We start from the raw sequence: 26,067 nt of genomic DNA on the forward strand, positions 1-26,067 counted from the left end.
CACATTTGGGATCATCCTAGTTACCCCTCTTCCTGACTATAACCTGTGCAGTCATATCTGGGGTCTCCAAGTTAACCCTCTTCCTGACTATAACCTGGGGAAAAAACAGCTGGGGTCATCTAGTTACCCCTCCCTCTGACTATAACTTGTGCAGTAACAGCAGGGGTCTCCTAGTTGCTCTTACTCTGACTGTTGGATATCTTCAACCCTCCATCAATCAGCATACAAATCGCCATTCACTGCGTAGTTGCATGCTGGGAGGCTGGTAGAGATGCTGCCTTGCTGCTCTGATTGTGGGACCACCACCTGCCCATGCTGAAAGCCCCCTTGGATTGGGCAGCTGCCTGGTTTGCCTATACATTAAGATGGCCCTGCTACACACTAGAGAAATTGCATTTCTCAGCTTGTCATTTTTGTTATCACTCTTTGGTGAAGATTTACTAAAGCTTCTAAATGAAAAGTGGTGGTGTTGCCCATAGCAATCAATCAAACACTACCTATCATTTATTGCTTCTTTCTGCTTGATTGACATAATCTGATTGGCTGTTATAGGCAACAGCATTGCTTCTGTCACAGTAGTGGGTTTTTGCGGACCCGGCTGGGAGCACTCACTAACACGCCGGGGGTTTTGACCAAGAACCCCCGCAGTGACGTGTGGATTTTTTATGGCACCCAACTTTCAGGTCACGGCCCCCTGTCTGGGTTCTCTCTCTGTCCTGGCACAACAATGGACTACTGTAGACCGGAAATATGAGACTGGGAAACTGAAGAACTGAACATGAGGAATATAAATATCAATGCGATTGAAGACTGTGGAATCGGAGAATAACCAGACTGACTGGACCGGAGCTGAAGATGTAAGCGTATGAAATCAGAGAATGACAAGGCTGACTGTACTGGAACTAAAGACTGTGAATAAAGAAACAAGTTTAAACAGGCTCTAAAGATAATTCAGGCGAACTGGAGATGATTCTGATTAAGGACACTACCGCAGACCAGCTGAGAATAACTTGTGCACCGGTGTTAGACCGTTTTCTGATCTCCTTTGTACCCCTTGGTCCTTGCTGATTGGCTGCCAGCGGCATGTTTTCATTTGACAAGACAACATGGCAGCACCCAGCGGCAGTTTCTGGTGGCGAACAAATGCTGCAGTCTGGAGGGCCGCCGATGCAGAGGACATATAACATGGGAGCCGGTGGGGAGCCTAAGCGCTCCCCCACCGGAAGAAGACCCCTGGGGAACCATCAAGTTCATATATTACATACATGATATAATAACATGTATGTTTATATTTGCTAAACAGGCCTCCACCCCCTTCCCTTGCACTAGCTACTGTATGTTGCCCACGGGCTGTAACTGGAGCAGTATACTGATATAGGAAGATGAATACAGTAGATGTTAAATAACAGACTGAGCATTCAATGGAGAAAGGTAAGTATACTACAATCGCACAGAGTAACATAGGGTAGAGTTATTAAGCTCGGTGAAGTGATAAAGTGTCTGGTTTTTATCACCAGCCAATCAGCTCATGCCTGTAATTTTTCAAACCAAGCCTGTAACTTCATAGTTAGGAGCTGATTGGCCGGTGATAAAAACCAGACACTTTATCACTTCACTTAATAAATCTGCCCCATAGAAACATAGAATTAGATGGCAGATTAGAACCATTCGGCCCATCTAGTCTGCCCATTTTTAACCATATTGTTACCATTAAACCATGTTTGATCCTTATTTCTTTGTAAGGATGTCCTTATGTCTATCCCATGTATGTTTTACATTGCTCTACTGTCTTAGCCTCTATCACCTCTGATATATGAGGATCCATGCAGTATGATAATGGCATAAAATTCAGCACTTTATAAAATGGATTGTACCTATCCAGTTTGTTTAATTTATAGGATCCAGGAAAGACCCGGATTGGTCAGTGGCTGAATGTGAGCCTTAATCAGGGAATTGCTGAGCTCTCCCTTCCTCTCTCCCCTGAGCCCCAGCTGGGAGAATATTCTATAAGAGTGAAGGACACTATGCAAACCTTCACTGTAAAGGAATATGGTGAGAAGAATTCAATGTATTCAATATTTGGAACAGGTTGCTGTGTATTCTCTAATTCTTATCTAATATATGTATTTTCAGTTCTTCCAAAATTTGAAGTTACCCTACAGTTCCCCAAGTGTGTGGGATATGACAGCAACAACTTTACAGCTAAAATCTGTGGCAGGTGAGTTATAAACCCCATACACATTAGGCACACGGCACCGTCGATATCATAAACGATATCGGCGGTGCCTACGGGTGAACAATATAGAGCCTAATTCAGCATTGATTGCTAATTAGCAAAAACGCAAATCGAGCTATTATTGGCTGATTGTGCATGTTCAGCATATTGCAAATGAATGTGCAAATGATTACCAACGCATTGCATTCACAGTTTGAATGACAGGAACCCGGCATTTCTGGGTGAAAACATGGCGTTTTCAGGGTGTGTTTGGAAAAACGCACGTGTTTCAAGGCATTTTTCCACACATAGGTGTGGTAGGCTGAGGTCATTAACTGGTAGTCACTGGGTACGGCACACGAGGATAAGATAGAGTAGTCAGAAGGCAAGCCAAGGTCAAACACTGGTAGTCACTAGGGTACGGTACACGAGGATCAGGCAGGAGAGTAGTCAGAAGGCAAGCCAAGGTCAAACACTGGTAGTCACTAGGGTACTGTACACGAGGATCAGGCAGGAGAGTAGTCAGAAGTCAAGCTGAGGTCATACACCAGTAGTCACTAGGATATAGTACACGAGGATCAGGCAGGAGAGTAGTCAGAAATCCTGTTGATGTCATAGACTAGTAGGCACTAGGGTACGGTACATGAGGATCAGGCAGGAGAGTAGTCAGAAGGCAGGCTGAGGTCATACACTGGTAGTCACTGGGTTTCTGACGTCAGCACTGACCATTTTGAAGGTGACTTTAAAATAAAACTTATCTTATGAAGAGTACATATTGGTTAAGGAACTCAGTTTCTGCTGGTTCCTTCTGGAAAACTGCACTGGGTATAAGAAATGTACTGTAAAAAATGTATTAGGCAGTGGCGTAACTATGCCTCCGCAGCCCCCGCCGTGGCGGGGAGGCGCAGAGTAACTATGGGCGCCGGGGGGGCTGCGGTGCTATAGTTACCCGCTGCGCTGCTGCCCGGCCGCATCTGCGGTCACTGTCCCGTCACTCGCTCCCGGCGCCGGCTCCTGCTGATAATGAAAACTGACACTTAGAAAATGGCTGCCCCCGTATTGCAGACAGTTTTGGCAGCCATTTTCTAAGAGTCACTTTTCATTATCAGCAGGAGCCGGCGCCGGGAGTGAGTGACGGGACAGTGACTGCAGATGCGGCCGGGCAGCAGCGCAGCAGCGCAGCGGAGACTGGAGCAGCGCAGCGGAGACTGAGGGAGACTGGACGGGACAGTGACCGCAGATGCGGCTCTGTCAGGTATGGGTATGGGGAGGGGCGCCGAGGGGAGGGAGAGAGAGAGAGGGGGAGGGGGGCGCCGAAAAAGTTTGGCGGGGGGGGGCGCAAAATATATAGTTACGCCACTGGTATTAGGCAAGTAAATATGCAAATATAAATATTACCTGTGCAATCCATGCTAATTCGGCATGGATTGCTAATGTGGACAAGTAGAAAGCTGTCCCCCAGAAAGAAGAATAACGGAATGACTGCCCTAGGCATGTAGTGGGTTAAACATTCAAGGCTGTCTGCACCTAGGGAAGCATGTGACTCAGATCCAATAAGGTTGCAAGGGGTGGCAGAGTTAGCTGGGATATTAGGGACAGGAATGGGAGGAGTCTTCTCCTCTTGCCTTCTGGCTTACCGGTGGGTGTTTAATTGCGTTGACTGATAGCGGGGAAAGAACGGCAGGTTAATTGATTTAGGTCATCATTAAGTAATGAGTCTGTGTACATGTTTTTTTTTTGGTGCACTCACCTTCGTTGACTATAGGCCTTCGCTGGATCACCCGCTCGGGGACAGCGACACTATCCGGACGGGTGGGCAGTCAATGTAGAAGGTTGAGCGGATACCGCTTGTTATTAGGGAATGTTTGGTTACGAATGTCAGTTGTGGGGTGGAGCTTAGATAATTAGCCATTCTTTCTTGGAATCCATTAATTAATTAAAATACCATTAATAAGCTTAGAGTGCTTTAAATAAATTCAGCTAACACCTTTCTGCCAAACCAAAGAATTCACCAACTGTCACATTTTCCAGGGTACTGTACAATGGTGAGGTATTATAAATGGCATGTGGATGTTTTGCCACATAATAAAGCAACCATTTACTGTACAATGCCAATATTTCTATGGACCACAATCTTTAATTTGGTACAGTATATGATGTGCCCTGCCCCCTGCCCAGACAACAGTGTCATAGAAATATGTCACTTATTTTGGACGACTGCGGAAGGCAAGTAGAATGGCGGCTGAGGCTGGGTGGACCAAAGGCAGGCAGAACAACAGCAGCTACGGCGGCTCTCACCATGCTATTTACAGGCAGAGCAACCAGTTAGCTCCACCTCTATCCCAAGCTCCTTGGACAGCAGGCCAGGCAGTAATGAGAAGTCATGATGGTGGCAAGAGTGCAGCCCACTGCAAACAAAGATAATATTCTGGTGCTGCTGGGGGGGTTAACGGGAAGAGAGAAAGCTGAGGAGGGTGTACATTAAAGGTAAAGGTGCCGGGGGTGAGGGGAGGGGGTACTGAAGCTGGATATTCTGGGTGGGATATACTGAATGTGCTTGTGGGGAGGGTACTGAATGTCCTGGGGGGCCCTGAATGTGCCAAGGGGAGCACTGAATGTGCTGGGGAGGGGGGGTGGGTTTACTGAATTTTACTAAATGTGTTAAAGGAGTATGAGTGCTGTCAGGGAGGGTCAGTAAGTGCACTGTGGTGGATAGTGAGAACTGTTAGGGGCAAAACGGAGTCAGTGGGGAATATTCAATAGCATATAGTGGTGAACCTCGCTGTTTTGATGGCCATGCACCCTGTTTCCACCTCGCCTCAGAGAACATGTGGAAACGGCAAGTGACGGAGGTCAGTTGAACACTGACCTGCGAGCTATCGGCACTGCTCGCAGTCATAGCTCACCCTTTTGACATTGAATGTACCCCAGTGTGTGCTGATGGGGCAATAAGTGAGATGTGTGGGGGATCTGTGAGGCTATGTGGTCAAAGTGTTATTAGTAACAAAGTGGCAGTGAGAGACATCTATAGAAGATATACTGATAGACAGGTGATGTGGTTGGGATCTCAACAGTCAGAAATGCAACAGCAGCATTCTGCAGAAGTACCAGGGTTAGGAGCTGGGTTAGGGGGCTAAGGGTTGGTATTAGACTGCTAGGGGTGGGGGCAGTCGGGATGCCGGCATTGGTATACTGATCGCCGGCATCCTGACCACTGGGATGTTAACCGCATCCCACACAGTGATAAATAATAATCCATTTAGTATAGATGATTAAATTATGTGCAGCAGTATTTACTGTGAAGTGTGAGCAGCTGGATCCCTAGAGTAATGTCCACACTTGTACATATATATATATATATATATATATATATATATATATATATATATATATATATATATGTATAAATATTTATGTATATTAAAGATGCTTTTTCTACTTCTGCACAAAGTCTCCAGAGTGCCCCTTTTGTATGGGGGGGGGGGGGGGGGGCACAACATGAGCTTTGTCCAAGACTCCGTACTACTCCTCTGGCTGCTGAATAGTACGAACCAATCAGTGCAGCCTGCAGGATGTGGGAATGGGAACTTCTTGGAGCTTAGCCAATGGGAATGGAATCGCTCCGCTCCTCTTCGTGACATTCAGCAGACCCGGGAGGTTTAGCGCCAGCTCACAGATTTCAGGCAGATACTAGCACAATGCTTTCTGACTGTTGGTGGGGACGGATTCAGTATTGAATCCCGGCGGTCGGGATCCCGGCGTTCAGAATCCCGACGCCGGAATCCCGACAGCCGAAATGCCGACAAGGGGGGGATGTGGATCACCCCCCCTTGCGGGCTCGCTGCGCTCGCCACGCAGCGGGCCCGGTGCCTCGCTACGCTCGGCACACTAATTTATTCTCCCTCCAGGGGTGTCGTGGACACCCACGGAGGGAGAAAGTGTCGGCATTTCGGCGGTCGGGATTCCGGCATCGGGATTCTGAACGCCGGGATCCCGACCGCCGGGATGGTAACTGCATCCCGGTGGGGACAGCCTCCTGAGCTCCAGCTAGTCCTCTGAATCAGCTATAGAGTTATCCTTCAGTTCTTCAGCTCTGGTCCAGTTCCTGTTAATTCCTTGGACAAAAGCTATTCTTAAGTTCTTTAGTCTGGTCCACTCGGCCTGGTATGTTCCAGATCAAGTCTTCTATTACAGAATCTCTACTCAGTTTGTCTCATCATCTTCTTTCCATCAGTGTCCATTGTATATAATGAGGGGACCCAGGCGACCTGCACGATGGGGACTGCTAAAGTCTTCAGATCCTTGCGGTGGTTCTTGGTGAAGACCACTCGGTATGTTAGACCTCAAGCCCTTGCTCTGGGTCGAGCCAACCTCCTTATTATTCAGTAATCCTTTACTGCATCCTGACTATATTCAGCCAGCAAAGTCACAAGCACAAGTTCCTGAATCATTTTAGCTCTGTGCGCCTCAGCCGGATGTACAACAAATCACCCCTGTGACACATGTAATTTAAATCACGTAAGAGAGGTGCATTCCTAATGATTTTTGATTGATATAAGTACCAATTTACACTAATCGGCTAATCGCATTTCATGCTTACATTGCAGGATATAATAGGACATACTGTATTGTGTTTTGTATAGATGCAAGCAGAATGGGAGTTTTGTGTAATTGTGTATATGCAATATTAATATTAAGGTTTTATTTGTCTCAATCCCTCTTAGATACACATATGGGAAGCCAGTTCAAGGAGGGTATAATGTTAGCGTGTGTCAAAGTTTTAGAAAAAGTTTTTCAACAAGAAAAAGGCTTTGTGCTCATTTTTTTGGAAAGGTGAGATCAACAGTATGCATTTTTTAATGTACAATCTGTGTTATATATATATATATATATATATATATATATATATATATATATATATATATATATATATATATATATATTAGTTTAATATATATATTATAACAGTGCAATAACATTTGGCTTGCAAACACTTAGTAAAATGTGCCTTTTCACAGCAGTATTTACTCATACTGTAGCATTTAAAAGAAATGAATAAAATAAATTAAAATAATTCTAATATTTCCTCCCAACATGACCCATGCCTGGAGGGACAAACTACTCTACTCCTAGACTTTCCTCTTAATTTATGATTGCCATTACCTGTTTTGAACAGGTTAGATCTAGTTCACTAGTTCACTCTCTCTGACAAAATCCTTCTTAGATGGACAAAACCATGTGCACTGAAGGGGGGCAGATGTAAAATGTGCAGTGCACATGGTTTTGTCCATCTAAGAAGGAATTTGTCAGAAAGAGTGAACTAGAATAAGGCCCTAAGACAGGTGCTTCGTAATCATAAATTAAGAGGAAAACCCAGGAATAGAGCATTCTGCCCCTAGAGGAAAGGGTCATGTTGGTAGGTATGCTTCAACATCCACATTAGCATGTAATATTTCTTTAGCATTAATGTAAAATAAATGGTAAATTTTAAATATAAAACCAAAGCTATTTGCTAGCTGTTTGCTAGCTTTTTAGAGAAACGTTACCCTCAAAGTCCAAAGTCCACAATCATAACGTAGCAGTATAAACAGTGTATGGGGCAGATGTATTAAGCCTGGAGAAGGGGATAAAGCATGTGATATATGTATGCATACATTAAATTGCCTATTTGAATTAGACTGGCCCCTGTTAAAAGGTAAATACCCCTCCAGGATGTAGGGAATGGACTATCCCAGCCAAATTGTGCTTTTTGCACTTTGTTAAATAAAGTTGCAGGTCAGAGAAAAAAAACAGGAAGTTGCTGGGCTCATGTGAGGAGAGGGAGTGAAGATGCACAGCACTGATGGTCAGACTGAGCACACAAAAGCTTGTGTGAATGGACACTCATGTAAGTTTGTGTGAATGAACACTTTAAGAAGCTGGGCAAACGGAATTCATCTTTAAGTGACTCTCTCCCAAATCTAACCAGCCACACCAAGAAAGACTGTCATGTTAAAAGACTGTATAGAATAACTCCAGAACTGCTCAGTGGCAGGGGGTGAAAGTATCATTGGCCCCTGTGATTACAGCTTATAGAAGAGACAGCTACAGCAAGTTAACCAATATCCTATTGCATTGGTTTGTTTTTAACCTCTTAAAGTTGGATTCTCTTGAACAAAGGACTGCTGCAAGAAAGACATTTATTATCTCACTAAGTATGTCCAAAACCCAGTGGATTACAAATACAGTATTCAGTACAAGTATATAGTCCAAAGCAGGAACTGAACCTTTGGGATATCTGTGATAGACTCTAGACTTTTAAGGGGTGATTGAACTTTCCTCTCCAAGGATTCTATAAGGACTAACAGTGATATCATCTCAGGTACTAAAAGTGCACTATAAAACCATTAATTATTGCGCAATAATATCTACTGTTGTCACTATGCCGTAAGAATTAATTGTTTACCATTATTTATGCAATAGGGATATTTATATGTTTACTGTGGTCCATGCCTTAATTAGTCCAGTCTGCCGTTAGTGATATACTAGTGAATATACGTATTGTTTTGATTTATACAGGTAATATGCCAAAAGCTACAGGCCAGTGAACGTGAAGCCTAGATTAGTTGTTTAAAGCTGTCGGCTAGAACCAGAGAACGTAGCGACTCCTGACAGCCATAGTTAGCCAGACAATTGGTGAATTGCGTAACTGTTATTGTGCATTCTTTACTGTTTTTGAAGGCGCAGGTTGCCTTATACTGCGCAAATAAAGTGTTAACCCTTTTTGAACCACGCTGAGTCTCCTGCCTCCAATACTCTGTGACATAGAAGAAGCAACACCCTCCAAGTGGCCATACCGGTAAGAGAACACAACCAATGTACACCTGTGGTTATCACATTTGGCGTCTGACGAACAGGATACGTACACTAAAAGCGGAGAAACCCCAACCCAGCATCATTCAAGATGTCGCAAGAAGAAGCTCAAGGAAACCCGCAAGCCATACGGGGCACGGACCAAGGAGATACATCTGGAGGAAGCAGCTCTACTGCATGGATACTGGCGATGATTAACATGCCATACTACTTCGGAGCACCGTGGCTCCCCACCTTTGCAGGAGAGACTAGATCGTCAGAACCCAGCGGATTCCGCGACTTCAGGGACCAGATGGAGATCCTATTTAATGTACACAGGCTGAATGAAAAACAGAAGATCGAAATCCTAACGGCGCAGTTGAAGGGGTTCGCCAAGAGAGAAGTAAAATCATGGCCAGCAGATCAGAAAGAATCAGCGACAGCGATATTGAACAAATTGGCCACGATCTTCGACGCTAAGACGCTATCAGAACTGAAGACGCAATTTTACGCACGGAAGCAACAACCACAGGAGACTTTACGAGAATTTGCAGTAGAACTGCATGAGGCACTACAAGCCATCAAGGAGTGCGCCCCTACCGAAGCCGTAGAAGAGAATGAGACACTTACGAACCAGTTCCTGGATGGGATATATGATGAAAACACGAAGGGTCAACTCAAGATGCTACACCGACAGGAGGCACCCATAGGCTTTGCCAAATTCAAGGAACTGGCGGTCAAGGTTTTTGGGGACAAGCCTAGAAAAGGAAAAGTGGCTTTGAATCCTGAAGTAGCTGTTTGGCAGCAATCCCAAGCCACCACTGCGAAGGACCCGATTGCAGAAATGAAAGAACAGATCGCTGACTTGACCCAAGGGATGACCGACCTCTGCCGAGAACTGAGAGCCCTGAAAGAAACCCCTTCCCAACAGAGATCATGGAGAACGGAAAGAGAACCCCGGTACAGTAATGACGGGAGGAATATTCCGTGGAACTCTAGTCGCCTCCCATCGGATCGGTTTGACGAACAGGGAAGGCCGATATGCAGGCGATGCCAGAAAAGCGGGCACATTGAGAGAGACTGTAGACAACCCGAACATTTAAACGAAGAACTCCCGAGGTCCAGGGCCAACCGTCGGGAGAACCTTCAGCAATAGGTCCTGCACCCCAAGAATGGCTACCAAAGTATGTCGGGCAATGTCCTGTGATCAAGATTGAAATCAACGGAGTCACCATACCAGCCTTGTTAGATACTGGATCCCAGGTCACCACTGTTCAATGGGTTGAATTTGCTAAGCACTGGAAAAAAGAAGAAATCCTGGCACCGCCGCCGGCGGGGCTGAACCTGTTAGCCAGCAACGGGCAGAATATTGACTGCTGTGGATATTGGGAGGCCGGGATCAAAATAGGACATGCTCAACTGCCCAAACAAGGGTGTCTGATTACGACCTTCGAAGATAAATGGCTACCGCCCGTAATAATCGGAATGAACGTCCTAAGAAATTGCCCTGAAGAACTAATCTCAACACTGACACAAGAACTGTTCAACCGACCTCAGACTGTGAGACGAATCATGCAATATACCATCTATGACCAGAAAAGCCAGGCGGGGAAGAGAGTGTTGGCTACGCAGGTACGAGGAACCGTCAAGTGGTTTAATGTCCGGAAGAGGTATGGCTTCATCAACAGGAGTGACACAAAAGATGACGTCTTTGTCCATCAGACGGCCATAAAGAGAAACAACCCACGGAAGTTGCTGTGCAGTGTTGGAAATGGCGAGATGGTGGAATTTGATGTGGTGGAAGGAGAAAAGGGTGCCGAAGCAGCCAATGTGACTGGCCCCGGCGGTGTACCAGTTAAAGGAAGCCGGTTTGCTCCCAACAGACGTCGGTTCCGCAGACTGTCCTACCATCCAGAAGTAGAGGATGCTGCAGAATCTGGTGGAGAAGGCATAAGTGCGAACCAAGCGAGTGAAGGGGAGAGAGTGGAGGAAGCGTTCCCTCAGCAGAGACCTGTCCAGTGCAGAAGTCCACCGCCATTCTTCCACCGACGACATTGTGGTAGGGGAAACAGAGCAGTGAATCAGGAGCTTAACACCCTCCCTGAGGGGACAGAAGTTATACAGACTGATGGGGTGAATAAGCATCGGCTTGAACTGGCCAAGAAAGTAGTGGAAGAAAGGATGGAGACAGCCCACCACCGACAAGGGACAAGTTATGGCCAGGATGCGAATGCTGCATCGTTCCGAGTGGGAGACCGAGTTTGGAAGATGGATAACCAACGGAGTAACGAGTTAGATCCCTTCTGGGAATCTGTACCCTACGTGATTGTCCACCTGCTTGCTACAGACACTGGGGTGTATGGGATAAGAAGAGATGGAGATGACCACCAAGTTCTCAAGATGGTACACAGAAACCAACTCGAGCTTTGCCGGGGCAGAATGAGTCTGGAGGATGGGGTACGAGACCGTACAGAAGAAGACGCAATACCACAAGTCACCTACCATCTTCTGCACGACCCAGCATACTTCCAACGCCTTGCGGGAGTACTCCAACAGCACGGTATGAAGTTGCCGCAGAGAAGAGGAGAGGCCAAGGAAGAGGGGGTAGAACAGACGTCCGGCAGAGCTGTCCAGAGTATCAGAGGGATCAAACCCCTCCGATTTAGAGAGTAATTGTAATGCTTGATGTACAATGTAAACTTATGGTCAAAGTATGTGTTATAATATCTTCCAGAAATACTGCGTTAATGTTTGATTATGTACATTTTGTATTGATATAAGAGAGAGACATGCAAAGTTGCATGAGGACATGCAAAATTTCAGAAGGGAAGAATGTGATATATGTATGCATACATTAAATTGCCTATTTGAATTAGACTGGCCCCTGTTAAAAGGTAAATACCCCTCCAGGATGTAGGGAATGGACTATCCCAGCCAAATTGTGCTTTTTGCACTTTGTTAAATAAAGTTGCAGGTCAGAGAAAAAAAACAGGAAGTTGCTGGGCTCATGTGAGGAGAGGGAGTGAAGATGCACAGCACTGATGGTCAGACTGAGCACACAAAAGCTTGTGTGAATGGACACTCATGTAAGTTTGTGTGAATGAACACTTTAAGAAGCTGGGCAAACGGAATTCATCTTTAAGTGACTCTCTCCCAAATCTAACCAGCCACACCAAGAAAGACTGTCATGTTAAAAGACTGTATAGAATAACTCCAGAACTGCTCAGTGGCAGGGGGTGAAAGTATCATTGGCCCCTGTGATTACAGCTTATAGAAGAGACAGCTACAGCAAGTTAACCAATATCCTATTGCATTGGTTTGTTTTTAACCTCTTAAAGTTGGATTCTCTTGAACAAAGGACTGCTGCAAGAAAGACATTTATTATCTCACTAAGTATGTCCAAAACCCAGTGGATTACAAATACAGTATTCAGTACAAGTATATAGTCCAAAGCAGGAACTGAACCTTTGGGATATCTGTGATAGACTCTAGACTTTTAAGGGGTGATTGAACTTTCCTCTCCAAGGATTCTATAAGGACTAACAGTGATATCATCTCAGGTACTAAAAGTGCACTATAAAACCATTAATTATTGCGCAATAATATCTACTGTTGTCACTATGCCGTAAGAATTAATTGTTTACCATTATTTATGCAATAGGGATATTTATATGTTTACTGTGGTCCATGCCTTAATTAGTCCAGTCTGCCGTTAGTGATATACTAGTGAATATACGTATTGTTTTGATTTATACAGGTAATATGCCAAAAGCTACAGGCCAGTGAACGTGAAGCCTAGATTAGTTGTTTAAAGCTGTCGGCTAGAACCAGAGAACGTAGCGACTCCTGACAGCCATAGTTAGCCAGACAATTGGTGAATTGCGTAACTGTTATTGTGCATTCTTTACTGTTTTTGAAGGTGCAGGTTGCCTTATACTGCGCAAATAAAGTGTTAACCCTTTTTGAACCACGCTGAGTCTCCTGCCTCCAATACTCTGTGACATAGAAGAAGCAACACCCTCCAAGTGGCCATACCGGTAAGAGAACACAACCAATGTACACCTGTGGTTATCACAAGCATACCTCCCAACATGCCCCTCTCCAGGAGAAAGAGAATGCTCTATTCGTGGACTTTCCTCTTGATTAATGATTGCCATCATCTGTTGTGGAACACCTTTCTTATCCATTATTAACCTGTTGAAAACAGGTGATGGCAATCATAAAATAAGAGGGAAGTCCAGAAACAGAGCATTCTATCCCTCCTGGAATGGGTCATGTTGGGAGGTATGGATTAAGAAGTGATAAGTGCAAGGTGATAATGCACCGGTCAATAATTATGGATTTGACAGGAGCTGACTGTCTGGTGCCTTATTACCCTGCACTTATCACTGCTTTATCACTTCTTTATCCCTTCTTCAGACTTAGTACATCTGCTCCTATGTACAGTAGCAAGTGTCCCTGTTAGAGTGAAGTGGTCGAGCACACCAAAAAAGAATACACAGATGGGATTTACTGTCCATTCCTCCAACTAGAGTACATACCTAAAAGATATCTGTCAAATCTATCTGTTGGGAACAAATATTTGTAAGGTATGAGAGCAAAGAACAATCATTAATCAACCATTTTCTCCCAAACATTGGAAAACAGACAAAAACAATTGTTTCGAGAAATTTGATATATCAATACAACAGATGTAATGAATGATGAATGACCACTGTCTGTTTTCTAGTGTTTGGTAGGAAAAGGTTGATTGTTATATGCCCTCATACATTACCAGATTTTATTCCCACCAGACAGATTGGACAGATATATTTTAGGTGTGTAACCTATTTAGCCCTCAGCACCAAGACAGTTGCTAAGACACACCAGGTTATTTACATTTTCAGATGATAAACAAACTCTCTTCTTCTGCACAATGTGACCAGCAAGAGAAAACAACCTTTCACAGGGTACTGATGTTGCAGGTGTGGCCAAGTACTTCTGTGCAATAGAGGCCAGCCTGCTCTGTGAGCCTGCATGTTTGGACCACCACTCTAACGGACAGGACTCTGTACTGATGGTGGGCTCTGCTCTGTATCGACGCACACTGTTCTCAACTGAATCTTCCTCTTGTTCAGAATCAGACTCTGATGAAGCAGCCAATAGGGCTAACTTTTTATTTGGTGGCTCTGTTGTTGCTTCCACCAGTTTCTCTGCAGCAAACCTCTGTTCCTTGAGTAAGTTGGTGACTGAGGCCCACACCTCAACCCTCTCAGGTCTGGGTATACACTTGAGGTCTTTGAATCTTGGATCCAATGCACTAGCAATCTTCAGATATGCAAGATTGGCATTTCCCTTGCGTGTCTCCAGGTCTGTTATGAATGTAGACTTAAATTTGACCACGTAGGCAGGGTCATCATCTGAGCTCGCCATGACCCGAGAGAGATGGCAAAAAGCAGGTAGAACCACAGAGCACGAAACATACTTTTCTCCTCCCAGAAGTTCCGTCACATACCTGCAACAGTAAAACAAAAATTCAAACCCATTTTGTTGGGTATGGGAGAACGGCACTGACAATTCTCGTGGATACCAACAGTGGCATCCAGTTGTGCAAGTAGAATTTTTTTCTTAGTGGTACTGATAGCCTCCACCAAAAATGGGCATGGTCATGTGTCATCAGGGAGCGTGGTCACACAAAGCTAGAGGAGTGACTAAATGACAATAGAGGCGTGGACACAGGAGACAGGGAATGAGAAACAGGGAATGACTGGGGGTGGGTTGGCTCTTGCTTGGGGGAGAGCCAGGCAGCAATAGTGGAGCCTGCTCTTCATGCTGTCGGCGCTGCTGATGCCTGTCAGTGTGAAAGGCTAAATCAGCAGTAGCCGGTAGCTGCATACAGCACCAATCATAACGCTGGGTGGGCGAGCTGCGGATGCATTATATTTAGACTTAAAATGAAAATAGAAATGACAGTGGATCAGGGGTAAGTGGTACTGCGTACCTGCAACATATTTCTTACAGGTACTCCGTACCACGCCGTACCCCCTTACTTGCAACACTGGTGGCATCCCAGTACTCAGACAGTCCCCAGTAAATATACTAAACCGTCCTACCCTTAATTCTCCCTGCAGGATCTTCACCGATGGGATACCGAGAGCCAGCATCGTAACTACATCCCATTCATGCTACATCTTTTACAGACAGTACAGTGAGAAAATGAAATATATGATGTATGTAAAATATACCTGCAGGGCTCCAGCAGCGTTTCCAACCTGCAGGGCTCCAGCAGCGTTTCCAACCATTGGCATGGCAACCTTGGTGTTGTGTGTGGTGAGGACATCCCTCAGTGGCTGTTCATTTCTGCAGACGCTTTTTACCATGTCCAGAGTCGTATTCCATCTGGTTGGAATGTCTTGTATAAGCAACTCCTTCTTTTGTCCATGTTCAATTTGTTGTTATTCTAATTCTGCAGCATTTGATGGACTGTGTTTAAAGTGGCCCACAACCTTTCTGCATTTGGCCAGGACATTGTCAAATGCACTGTTCTGTAAAGATACAGTAATAGAATGCTGGAGACTGTGTGCAGTGCAGGGGACGTGTTCAAAAGGCAGATGTCTTGCAGCAGCAATCAAATTTCTTGCGCTATCTGTGCTAAGTGTGCTGACTTTATCTGAAATGTCCCACTCCTGTGCAACATGAATAAAATGTTCTGCACATGTTTCAGCAAAATGTCTCTCTTCTGTTTTCATTACAGTCAGAGCATGTGAATGCAGCTCCCACTTTTCATCTATATAATGCACTGTAACTCCAAGGTAATTATGGTTACCTAGCGATGTCCAGTAGTCTCCAGTGAGAGCAACATGTGGTGCATGTTGTAACGCTGTCGCTTTTGTAGTCCTCTCCTTTTCATACAAGTCATGTATTCTTCTTGTGATGGTGCGTCTTGAGGGAGGCTCATATGTGCTGTCATTCGTTGCGATCCTAAGAATGTTCTTGAGACCGACATCTTCCACAATACTAATCGGCCTGCAGCTTGTAGCTATCCACTTCGCTAGGTTATTTGTTAGCTTTTCTTGCTTTTGTTTATCTATACTTCTCCCATATGTTGTATCCAACATAGTCTGCCAAAGCCTCACTGCACTGTTTGTTTCGTTGGGTGATTTTCTGGAATCAACGCTGTGTAATGCATTTAAATGATACTTTAAACTCGAAGTACTCCGGTGATAAGACAATTCAACGTTGCAGTGTTTACAAACAACTTTGGTTTTATCAACTCTGCCGTCTGGAAGAGATTTAAAATGAAAATGTCCATGTAATATTTCTGTTCCTTTCTCCATTTAGTCATTTCTGTGAGGGGGGACAGAAAAAAAGTGAGATAAGACCACTGTATCATATAGAAAAAAAAAAGTAGACTTTACACCCCAGTTTTGCAGTGACACTGATTAATGATTAATGTCTTGCGAGCAGGGCCCTCCTAACGTTTGACTGTCTGTAAATACTAAGTTTGTTCTATCACTATCTTCATTGTAAAGCACAAAGGAATATGCTGTGCTATATAATATAAACTGTTAATAAATAAAGGGCTCTTAGTAAGCTGCCGCAGGCTACAACTTTCATTACGCCCTTTCCATACACTAACCTCAGATGATAAAAAGGGACATAAGAGCACTGTTACTGTATCATATAGAAAAAAAAAAGTAGACTTTATACCCCAGTTTTGCAGTGACACTGATTAATGATTAATGTCTTGTGAGCAGGGCCCTCCTAACGTTTGACTGTCTGTAAATACTACGTTTGTTCTATCACTATCTTCATTGTAAAGCACAATGGAATATGCTGTGCTATATAATGAACTGTTAATAAATTAAGGGCCCTCAGTAAGCTGCCGCAGGCTACAACTTTCAGTACCCCCTTTCCATACCTCAACCTCAGACGATCTCTTGTAGTCTTGCACGATGCTCCCGTTGCTGCTGGTCAGTAGTTGGGGAACTGCGCGTCTTGCCGGACAGCCTGCGGTGATGTCACTCTGTCCGTTCTTTAGTACTGCCACTTTATCATTCTACCCAAGTTTGCTGGAATGCTAAGGTAGGGATTGGACACCGACATGCAAACTTATAGACCTGTTTAGAATTGTGTACTCACCCCATCCCCTGTGAAATATAGTACCCACTCTATTACCCCAGCCCTAGTGGCTTGTACCCCTCTGTTATGTGGCTGCAGTAGCATCCTCCCCTCATGTTACCAATCTGTTATGGGGCTGCAGTAACATCCTTGTAATACCCCATTCTATGTATATATGTATATACCAGAAGTTAGAACAGTGTAAATGCTTAAAATGCTTATAAGCCTGATACAGATGTGTTGTTTTATTAAGTAATACCCTTGGACATTAGGAGTACCTTTATAGGTGCATATATCGGTGGGACATCCCTTATTACTAAAGAAATGGAACATGCCAAATGGTATGACCTATGGCAGACTATACTATTATCACTGCTGTGAGGGGAGAGACTAAAGAGTGACTGTGGATGCCCTGATAGTGTTAAATAAAGTTGGGGTGCGCGAGTACCCAAGAAAGCAGTTGCCCGCTGAGACAGAGGGGATAAAAGGCGGGGGGAGAGAACTTTCTAGAGAGGAGATTGGTACAAGGCAGAGCAACGCAGCTGTAAAGTGACAGAGAGCAGTGCTGAGGGATGGGAGATTAGTACCGGAGTCTCTGGAGAGGACTGGGGGATCTCCCTCTGCAAGACATGAACTGAACTGACAGGCGGCCGCAGCTCCGGTGCCGGTAGTGCAGAGACGGGCGGCAAGTGTTGAAGGCAGACGGCGTCATAGAGTGGGCGGCGACTGAGGCGGAGAAGGCCGCATCATCGTGGTAGGCGGCGACAAAGTTATACAGGAGGCGTCAGCTGAGGGACGGACCCGGTCGGCGTCTGAGGTGATTGGCAGAAGTACCCGCAGAAGTCAGACGGCTGGTGCAGGAGATAGACGGCGCCAGTGAGGGGCGTCACCGGAGACAGAGACCGGGCGGGCCCTGCAGCATATAGAGAAGGGAGCGGTGAGTGACTACCAGTCCACCCCAAAAGGCAGACTAATAAAGCTAAGGCCAGCCCCACTCTACACACAGAATAACTTAGTGCAAACGGAGCTGACAGCTGATAGTAAAATCGTCAGCAGCACCCGACTCACCTACTCCAGCTGTAGTGAGCCAAATTACCATCAGTGCTTATCGTTGTAATCTATTGGGACCTTACACCCGATTGTATCCAGGGATTGAATATTAAATGACCCCGCATTACCTCACAGATAAAGGCAGCATAGGGTGGTGAGTGTAAAGACAGTATAATTCACTTGCCTATACCGTACTAAAATATTACCAGGGACAGCTGACATCCTAGATTGCAATGCACTCTTAGTACTTTTAGTACAGCCTTCTGATTCCTGCATAGACTTTATGCCATTGAAAGTAGTAACTCCCTGCCAGTTATTCTACTATCAGCTTATCTAGCAAGATTAAGGAACAAGAGAGAGTTAAACCCGGCTTATGAACCAGGGGACACCTCTCTGATACCTTCATAAAAGGGAGCTGCCGTAGTGACAAGCCTTGTGTATTTTATGCCACAGATTCATCATTACCCGAGCTAAACCCGGTTCTCCAAGAGCCTGGGGACGCTCTGTCAAGTCAGCAGCAACGTATGAGTTATAGAAGAGACAGCTATATATAGCCTTTATCTGTCTACCGCCAGTTGATCTACTGTCATAACCATATACTCGGGATAACCGGTGTAGCACCAGGGAATCCGAGATATAGGAGCACAGAGGCGCTCTAGGAAAATGAGTGATTCAACGTAACTGTCGTGAAGTAATTAATAGAGCTAAACCTGGTTCTCCAAGAGCCAGGGGACGCTCTCTCAATACTACAGCCACATAGGATATAGCCCGAAGAAAAGCTAGCATTGTTACCTATTTAATGTATATATATTTAGTACTCTGAATGTGGGAGCCGCAGCCAGTGAACTCACTGACTGATAATTGTAACTGTATCTACCCAACTGAGGGACACCGTCATACTTACCGTTGGTTGTAACAGTCGGGATATTATTGACTTGTGTTCAGACTTTGTTAACGGAGGTAATTGGGTGATCAACTATAAGGGAAAGAAAGTGCTTATTCATTTAAAGTATAAGAAAGGATTATTAATAGAGTTAAGATTATTGCGCAATAATATAAATATTGTTAATGTATAAGTATTCTATAGATTAGTAGCATACCGTAATTGAATCAATATAGTATAAAATACTTTAAGGTGTAATGCCATATAAAGTAAATGCGATACTTCAGGTGATGGTATGAAGCAGTCCAGACGACTAGGAGCAAGGTATTAACCAGTCCAGGAGAAAATTGTGAATGGTGTGTTCTATATAAATTCAGATATAACATATCTTGCTACTACCCCCTTGTATTAGATTATACAGTATACACTGTTGTATGTATTACATAAAGATGTTTTAAATAAATTGTTCTATTGTTCAATCCCATTGATCTATCTTTTGGGTGATTCCCCAAGCTCACCCGAATAGTGGTCACCAACTGTATGTGAGTCGGTGATTGGTGTTAAGTACAACAGACACTGCTTGGGGTGGAGGCACTGCATAACCAAATTGTGGAAAACAGCGTTACATCCTCCCCTGATGTACCCCTCTGGTATGGCATCCACCCCTCTGTTATGGGGCTGCAGTAGCATCCTCCCCTGATGTACCCCTCTGGTATGGCATCCACCCCTCTGTTATGGGGCTGCAGTAGCATCCTCCCCTGATGTACCCCTCTGGTATGGCATCCACCCCTCTGTTATGGGGCTGCAGTAGCATCCTCCCCTGATGTACCCCTCTGGTATGGCATCCACCCCTCTGTTATGGGGCTGCAGTAGCATCCTCCCCTGATGTACCCCTCTGGTATGGCTTCCACCCCTCTGTTATGGGGCTGCAGTAGCATCCTCCCCTGATGTACCCCTCTGGTATGGCATCCACCCCTCTGTTATGGGGCTGCAGTAGCATCCTCCCCTGATGTACCCCTCTGGAATGGCATCCACCCCTCTGTTATGGGGCTGCAGTAGCATCCTCCCCTGATGTACCCCTCTGGTATGGCATCCACCCCTCTGTTATGGGGCTGCAGTAGCATCCTCCCCTGATGTACCCCTCTGGTATGGCATCCACCCCTCTGTTATGGGGCTGCAGTAGCATCCTCCCCTCATGTACCCCTCTGGTATGGCATCCACCCCTCTGTTATGGGGCTGCAGTAGCATCCTCCCCTGATGTACCCCTCTGGTATGGCATCCTCCCCTCATGTTACCCCTCTGGTATGGCATCCACCCCTCTGTTATGGGGCTGCAGTAGCATCCTCCCCTGATGTACCCCTCTGGTATGGCATCCACCCCTCTGTTATGGGGCTGCAGTAGCATCCTCCCCTCATGTACCCCTCTGGTATGGCATCCACCCCTCTGTTATGGGGCTGCAGTAGCATCCTCCCCTCATGTACCTCTCTGGTATGGCATCCTCGCCTCATGTTACCCCTCTGGTATGGGCCTGCAGTGACATCCTCCCCTCATGTAGACTACACAGTGTCCTTGCTCACATTCATAATGACCCCCTTTATACTAGTCATGTAATTACAGCCTTCTCTTGAGGCAAACTCACGGTGGTATGATGATGTAGCCCTTTTGGATATTCAGCGTCTTTCCTTATGCACCTGGGGATCTTCTCCCTCCTCCTATCTGGCAGCCCCTCTGCTGTTACATGCACAGGGACCTCTGCAGTGTTATCCTGGCGTCTTCCAAGTGCGGCAGCAGCACATGCACGTGGACCTCTGCGCCGGTATCCTGGCGTCTTCCAAGTGTGGCAGCACATGCAAGGGGATGTCAGCAGTGGTATCCTGGTGTCTTCTAAATGCTGCAGCACACTCGCGGGGACCACGGCAGACACATCCTGGCGTCCTCCAAGTGCCGATGCGCACGTGCGCGGACCTCGGCTTCTGTGTCTTGGCGCGAAAATCTGGCGTCCTCCTAGTGCCGATGCGCATGCGCGCGGACCTCGGCTGCTGTGTCGGCGCGAAAATGCGCTGTTCTTACGGCTTCCGGGTCTGAGATCAGCCAGATCACGTGACGTACGAGTTAATGCGTTAATGAAATTATCGGCGTTAACATATTTTTGCTTTAACGCGATAATAACGCGTTAATCTGCCCACCACTAATATATATAAATATATATATATATATATATATATATATATATATATATATGCAAAAGGAAGGGTGAGAAGGGCGCCTACTAGTGTAGTATTTTAGTGTAATGTGGCTCCCACCACCACCATATGACAGAACAGCACCCCGAAAGATATAGTAGTACCGTATACAGTGGTATCCCACCACTGTTATTCAGCTTGTCACAGTATGTATTCCAACAGCCAGGTTATATGCTCATCCTCACGTGTACTGACATAAATGCATACAACGACAAGGATAGAGGGAAGCAGAATAGTGTGATATTGCTAAAAAATGTATTAATACCGCATAAATGACAATAAGAATGCGTACAATGTTTAAAAAATTCAGTGCTTATCTGATACTGGCTCCACGTCCGCACAGTCAGGTAAGTATCCCCATATGGCATAGGAGAGTCCCTCAATGCGTTTCGTCCTTGTTTCCTTAAACTGGGCTTCCTCAGTTTATTTGAATATGTGTGGTGCACTAAGCGCTACAACCTTCAATCAGGGCCGGTGCAAGGTTTCTTGACACCCTAGGCAAAAATTCTGTTATGCGCCCCCCCCCCCCCCCCCCCCCTTCGGCATAAGTGTGGAGGTGTTGAGATAGACATTCTCAGAGTGTGCAAGAGAGGCTGGGTACACACTAGTAGATGTATATACATAATATAATCTATTTATTAGTAAAACATATTGCCACAGTAATTACCTTGCTAGAGGAGCACACAGTATGTACCCTGAAACCTTGGCACCATTTGATGATTAAATAACCCCTTTTGAGTGGATGTATGGTCTCAGAGTGCCACTGCCTGTTAAATTATTATAACATATTACACGGAATCCAGAGGGCACATACTCTACATGCACACACAGTGATAAAACTTACTGTGCTACTGCTGCTGCTAGGGGCCCGGTTCTGGTGCTGCCTGGGGGAAGGGTATCCTCAGGCTGCAACCGTCCTGAATTCATGTGGGTGGGCGGGGCAAGATTGCACCGCGGCTAAAATGCTGTGCTGCAGCTGCTGCTATTCTTTTCCCCATGGCTGCCCCAGAATGCTGTGCAAAATGATGTGCCTGCGCCGGAATCCTGGGCAAGGGGGTTGCGGGAGCTGCTGCAGGACCATTCTTTGCGGCTGAGTGCCCCGCCGCTGGATTACAGGTGGAGGGTCTGCGTATGCCTCCTCCTGTTGCTAAGCCCCTGGTGTTTCCAGCCGAGCAGAGTGACTCATCGGCAGCACAGAGCACAGTGGAGGAAGTGCTCTCCGGAGGAGAGCCTTCTACGCTCCTGGCGCTTGCTTGCGCACAGAAAGATCAGCGCTGACAGGTATGTTCTGTGGCGGGGAGGAAGGGGGGTTGCGGGCGCCGCTCTCGGTGGGGAATGCAACACGGGGACGGTGGGGATGGATGGGGTGCGTGCTGCCTCTGACCTGTTCCAGGGGAGGGAGGGTGGTTTGCAGTGCCGCACACCTGGCTCCACGGGGTTAGGGGGGTGCGGCAGCCCCACCGCTCACCCGCCGCCGACCTGCTACAGGTCCACGGGGATGCCGCTCACACCAGGCTCACACCAGGCTCCACTGAGGGCGGGGATGGCTGCTCCGAAGTTCCGCCCTCCAGTGGCCGGCGCCCTAGGCAAATGCCTAAAGCTGCCTAGTGGTGGCGCCGGCCCTGCCTTCAATTGCTGTATAACTGTACTTTAGGAATGTATTCCTTAGTCCCTAAAATTACAAAGTGCTATATCTAAACCCACAGTACACAATTAAGTAATAAAAATAAAAATCACTCCAATGCAAGTGGCAGCAAACAAGTCTTTAAAAGGCTACATTGTTGAAAACAATGAATAGTTACATTTAAAATAGATATTTGTTATTTGGTGGAAAAAACTGATCAAGTCTCCCACTCGATTTGGAGATGAGTTCACTCCATAAAGGAGACATGATCCCGGAGATAAATTGTACATTCATGTGGTTATTTGAAATGGACACAAATAATGCAATTTTACATACACAACTGAAAGCATTTTGCGTAGTGTTTATGAAAACAAAATACTTTCAGCTGTGTATGTAAAGATTGGGTAATAAATATTAATGAATGTTCAGTCGAAATTGCATTATTTTTGTCCATTTCAAATAACCGCACGAATGCACAATTTAATTACGGGATCAAGTCTCCTTTACAGAGTGAACACATCTTCCGACCTCGTTGGAGACTTGATCCGTTTTTCCACCAAATAACAAATATCTATTTGCAGCGAGTGGGCGGATGGGGACACCCAAGAGGCTCACTCGCTCATGCGTCCCGCCAGCAAGGTGCTTTGCTGTCTCTGAATCAGGGGGCAGCCAGGGAGTGGGGCAGAGCAGGCACGTGAGCTGGGAGATGGGAAGCTTGATGAGGAGGGCTGCAGGGCTGCAGGGAGAATGGGGCATGCAATAGTCTTGTGCGCGTGCCCATTCTGGCAGGGCTGGCGGGGGACGATGAACGGCGATAGAATCTACAGGAGCCGCTCTAATGAGAGCAGTTCCAGTTGCAGGTTGGCCACTTCCCATTTTCTTTCTGCCTTCAAAGAAAGGTCTTCCTTCAATTCTCACCTTTTGAGAGAATCAGTTAGAAGAATCTCAACAAACCTGTCATGTGTACACCAGACACATGCAAATGTGTTCCGGATGTTCTAAAAATCAATATCTGTTGAAGTAAAAATCTCAAATCTATAGAGAGTTTTGATCTGCAGTCCTTATGATTCACATCCCAGTCAATGTTCCCTCTAATTTTATGAAGGCTGTGTGCGGTAAAAGATGTTGGCTGTGCAACTTTGGAAGGAAATTAAAAATTTTGTGCGTCACTTATATATAACTGGAAAATGACGTTCAGCATTTGTGTTAACTTTACTTCAAAATGATATTAAACATTTAAACATTCAAAACACAGCAAACAATGTAGTTAATGGGTGAAACACACAATAATTGAGTCCACAACTGCAAAAAGGGACCACTGCTGCTTTGTGCGCTCAGTTGTAATGTCTGTGCGCACGCTCGTCGAGTTGTGTGCGCGCGCACGTGCGCACAGCTTAGAGGGAACACTGATCCCAGTGCGTTACCGCTTGGCTATCTGGTCACGTGTTCCAACAGTGTGTGTGATCAAGTCTCCCTCAATTGTAGTTTAGCGCACTTCCAAAACCAAATACCTTATACAGGTTGAGTATCCCGTATCCAAAATGCTCGGGACCAGGAGAATTTTGGATAACGGATTATTCCGTATTTCGGAATATTTTAATATTTCAATTATGTATTTTGAAGTATCTTGCATGTATGCTGTATAAACACATAAAATACACACAAATATATTTTATTACCCCATAAAATACACACAAATATATTTTATTTGATCAAAAAACAAGGTTTCAAAACATGAAACAAAATTTGTGTACTATCTCAGATATTGAATTTGAATGCCAAGCAATCATTTTCTTGCACATATATAGTGCCAGTTACATATCATGTCACCAGTAGTGCTGTTACAAATGTCCCCAGTGAGTTTTTAGCAAAAAAAATATTTTTTTTTTTCACTTTCTGGAATGTATGGTTTTCGGAATAATTCGGATAACGGATACTCGGATACGGGATACTCAACCTGTACAACGTAGAAAACTTAACTTAAACGTGCAAACACACTTTCAAAGGAACCCAAAATACACTAACACCAGTCACATCTATTTTTTGTGAATATCTCTTGTCTCCAGATAACAAATTATAATGCTCGACAAAAAATTTGCTAGGACAGCAAATTCAAATATTGTAAGCTTGCGAGCAAGGCTCTCCGACCTCTATGTCGGTTTGTTACTACCCAGTTTGTTTTATCAGTGTTTCCAATTGTAAAGCGCAACGGAATATGCTGCTCTATATAAGAAATTGTAAATAAATGAATTAATATATATTGTGCAAAACATGTGTACAACTGACACTACTGTAGTTGATGTTGAGTTTCTTGTCTCTGTTCTTTCCTTTCCGTGATATCACAAAATTCAATAATCCCTTCCTCTCATGCAAGATTGTAATGAGGTCACCCAGGGGATCAACTGTCACCACTCTCCTCTAATCATGTAAGAAATCCAAGGTATATCTTATTTGGCTTCAAATGACCTAAAGTGACGTTTGTATATACAGTTCATTATTTTTAAATGCCTCTATTATCCATACCAGTGGTTCTCACACTCGGTCCTGAGGACCACACACAGGTCAAGTTTTCCATGTATCACCAACTATCACTGTTTAGAAATCCACAGTGAAAAGAAAACAAATGCACAGTGATTTGCCAGTAAATGGATCCTGACATTGTCTACATCTCTCACCTTCAGCTGGATACATCAGGATGTCATGTCATAGAAATTAAGTCTAAGGTCTTTAGACAGATCAGCATATATACGAATAACAATTTGAAAGGAAGGGCCTCTGTAACAGAGCAAGGGACAGGTGAGTTCATGATAACTTTGACTAAACTCACATAACTGTTATATCTAATATCCAAGAATAAATGAAATGGAAAATTAAAGGAATGTGTGGTACAGTATATGAAAGTTGTGAACAGTAGAACAAGGCTTGAATTGTTACAAATAGGAAATCATGGGCCTCATGCATACTTGCCTACTTTTGAAAACTAGTTTTAGGGAGATTCTAGTTGGTAGGTGAATTTTGCATAGCGCCCCATTTAGGGGGCGTGTCATGCTTCACCCAAAGGGCGTGTCTAGTTCCATATATGTAGAGATTGTGTATGTGGCACTTAGTAACATGGCTGTGT

At 45.0% G+C, this 26,067-nt stretch overlaps 1 protein-coding gene across 4 annotated transcripts in view; it reads left to right on the forward strand.

The window, feature by feature from the left end:
* The window catches only part of LOC146009240 (alpha-2-macroglobulin-like), a 144,068-nt gene that overhangs the window by 14,076 nt on the left and 103,925 nt on the right, over positions 1 to 26,067 (forward strand). For all 4 annotated transcript variants that reach the window (XR_014444627.1, XM_083149403.1, XM_083149404.1 and 1 more), the window contains exons 6-9: positions 1,899 to 2,052; positions 2,134 to 2,218; positions 6,940 to 7,048; positions 25,628 to 25,742. Coding sequence is in view for 3 of the 4 variants with exons in the window: in XM_083149403.1 (XP_083005529.1) it covers positions 1,899 to 2,052; positions 2,134 to 2,218; positions 6,940 to 7,048; positions 25,628 to 25,742 (463 nt within the window). In the remaining variant the exon portion in view is untranslated. The remainder of the gene's footprint in view (positions 1 to 1,898; positions 2,053 to 2,133; positions 2,219 to 6,939; positions 7,049 to 25,627; positions 25,743 to 26,067) is intronic.

Source organism: Crinia signifera, chromosome 6, assembly GCF_055691185.1.
Source record: "Crinia signifera chromosome 6, ASM5569118v1, whole genome shotgun sequence".
Taxonomy (NCBI): Eukaryota; Metazoa; Chordata; class Amphibia; order Anura; family Myobatrachidae; genus Crinia; species Crinia signifera.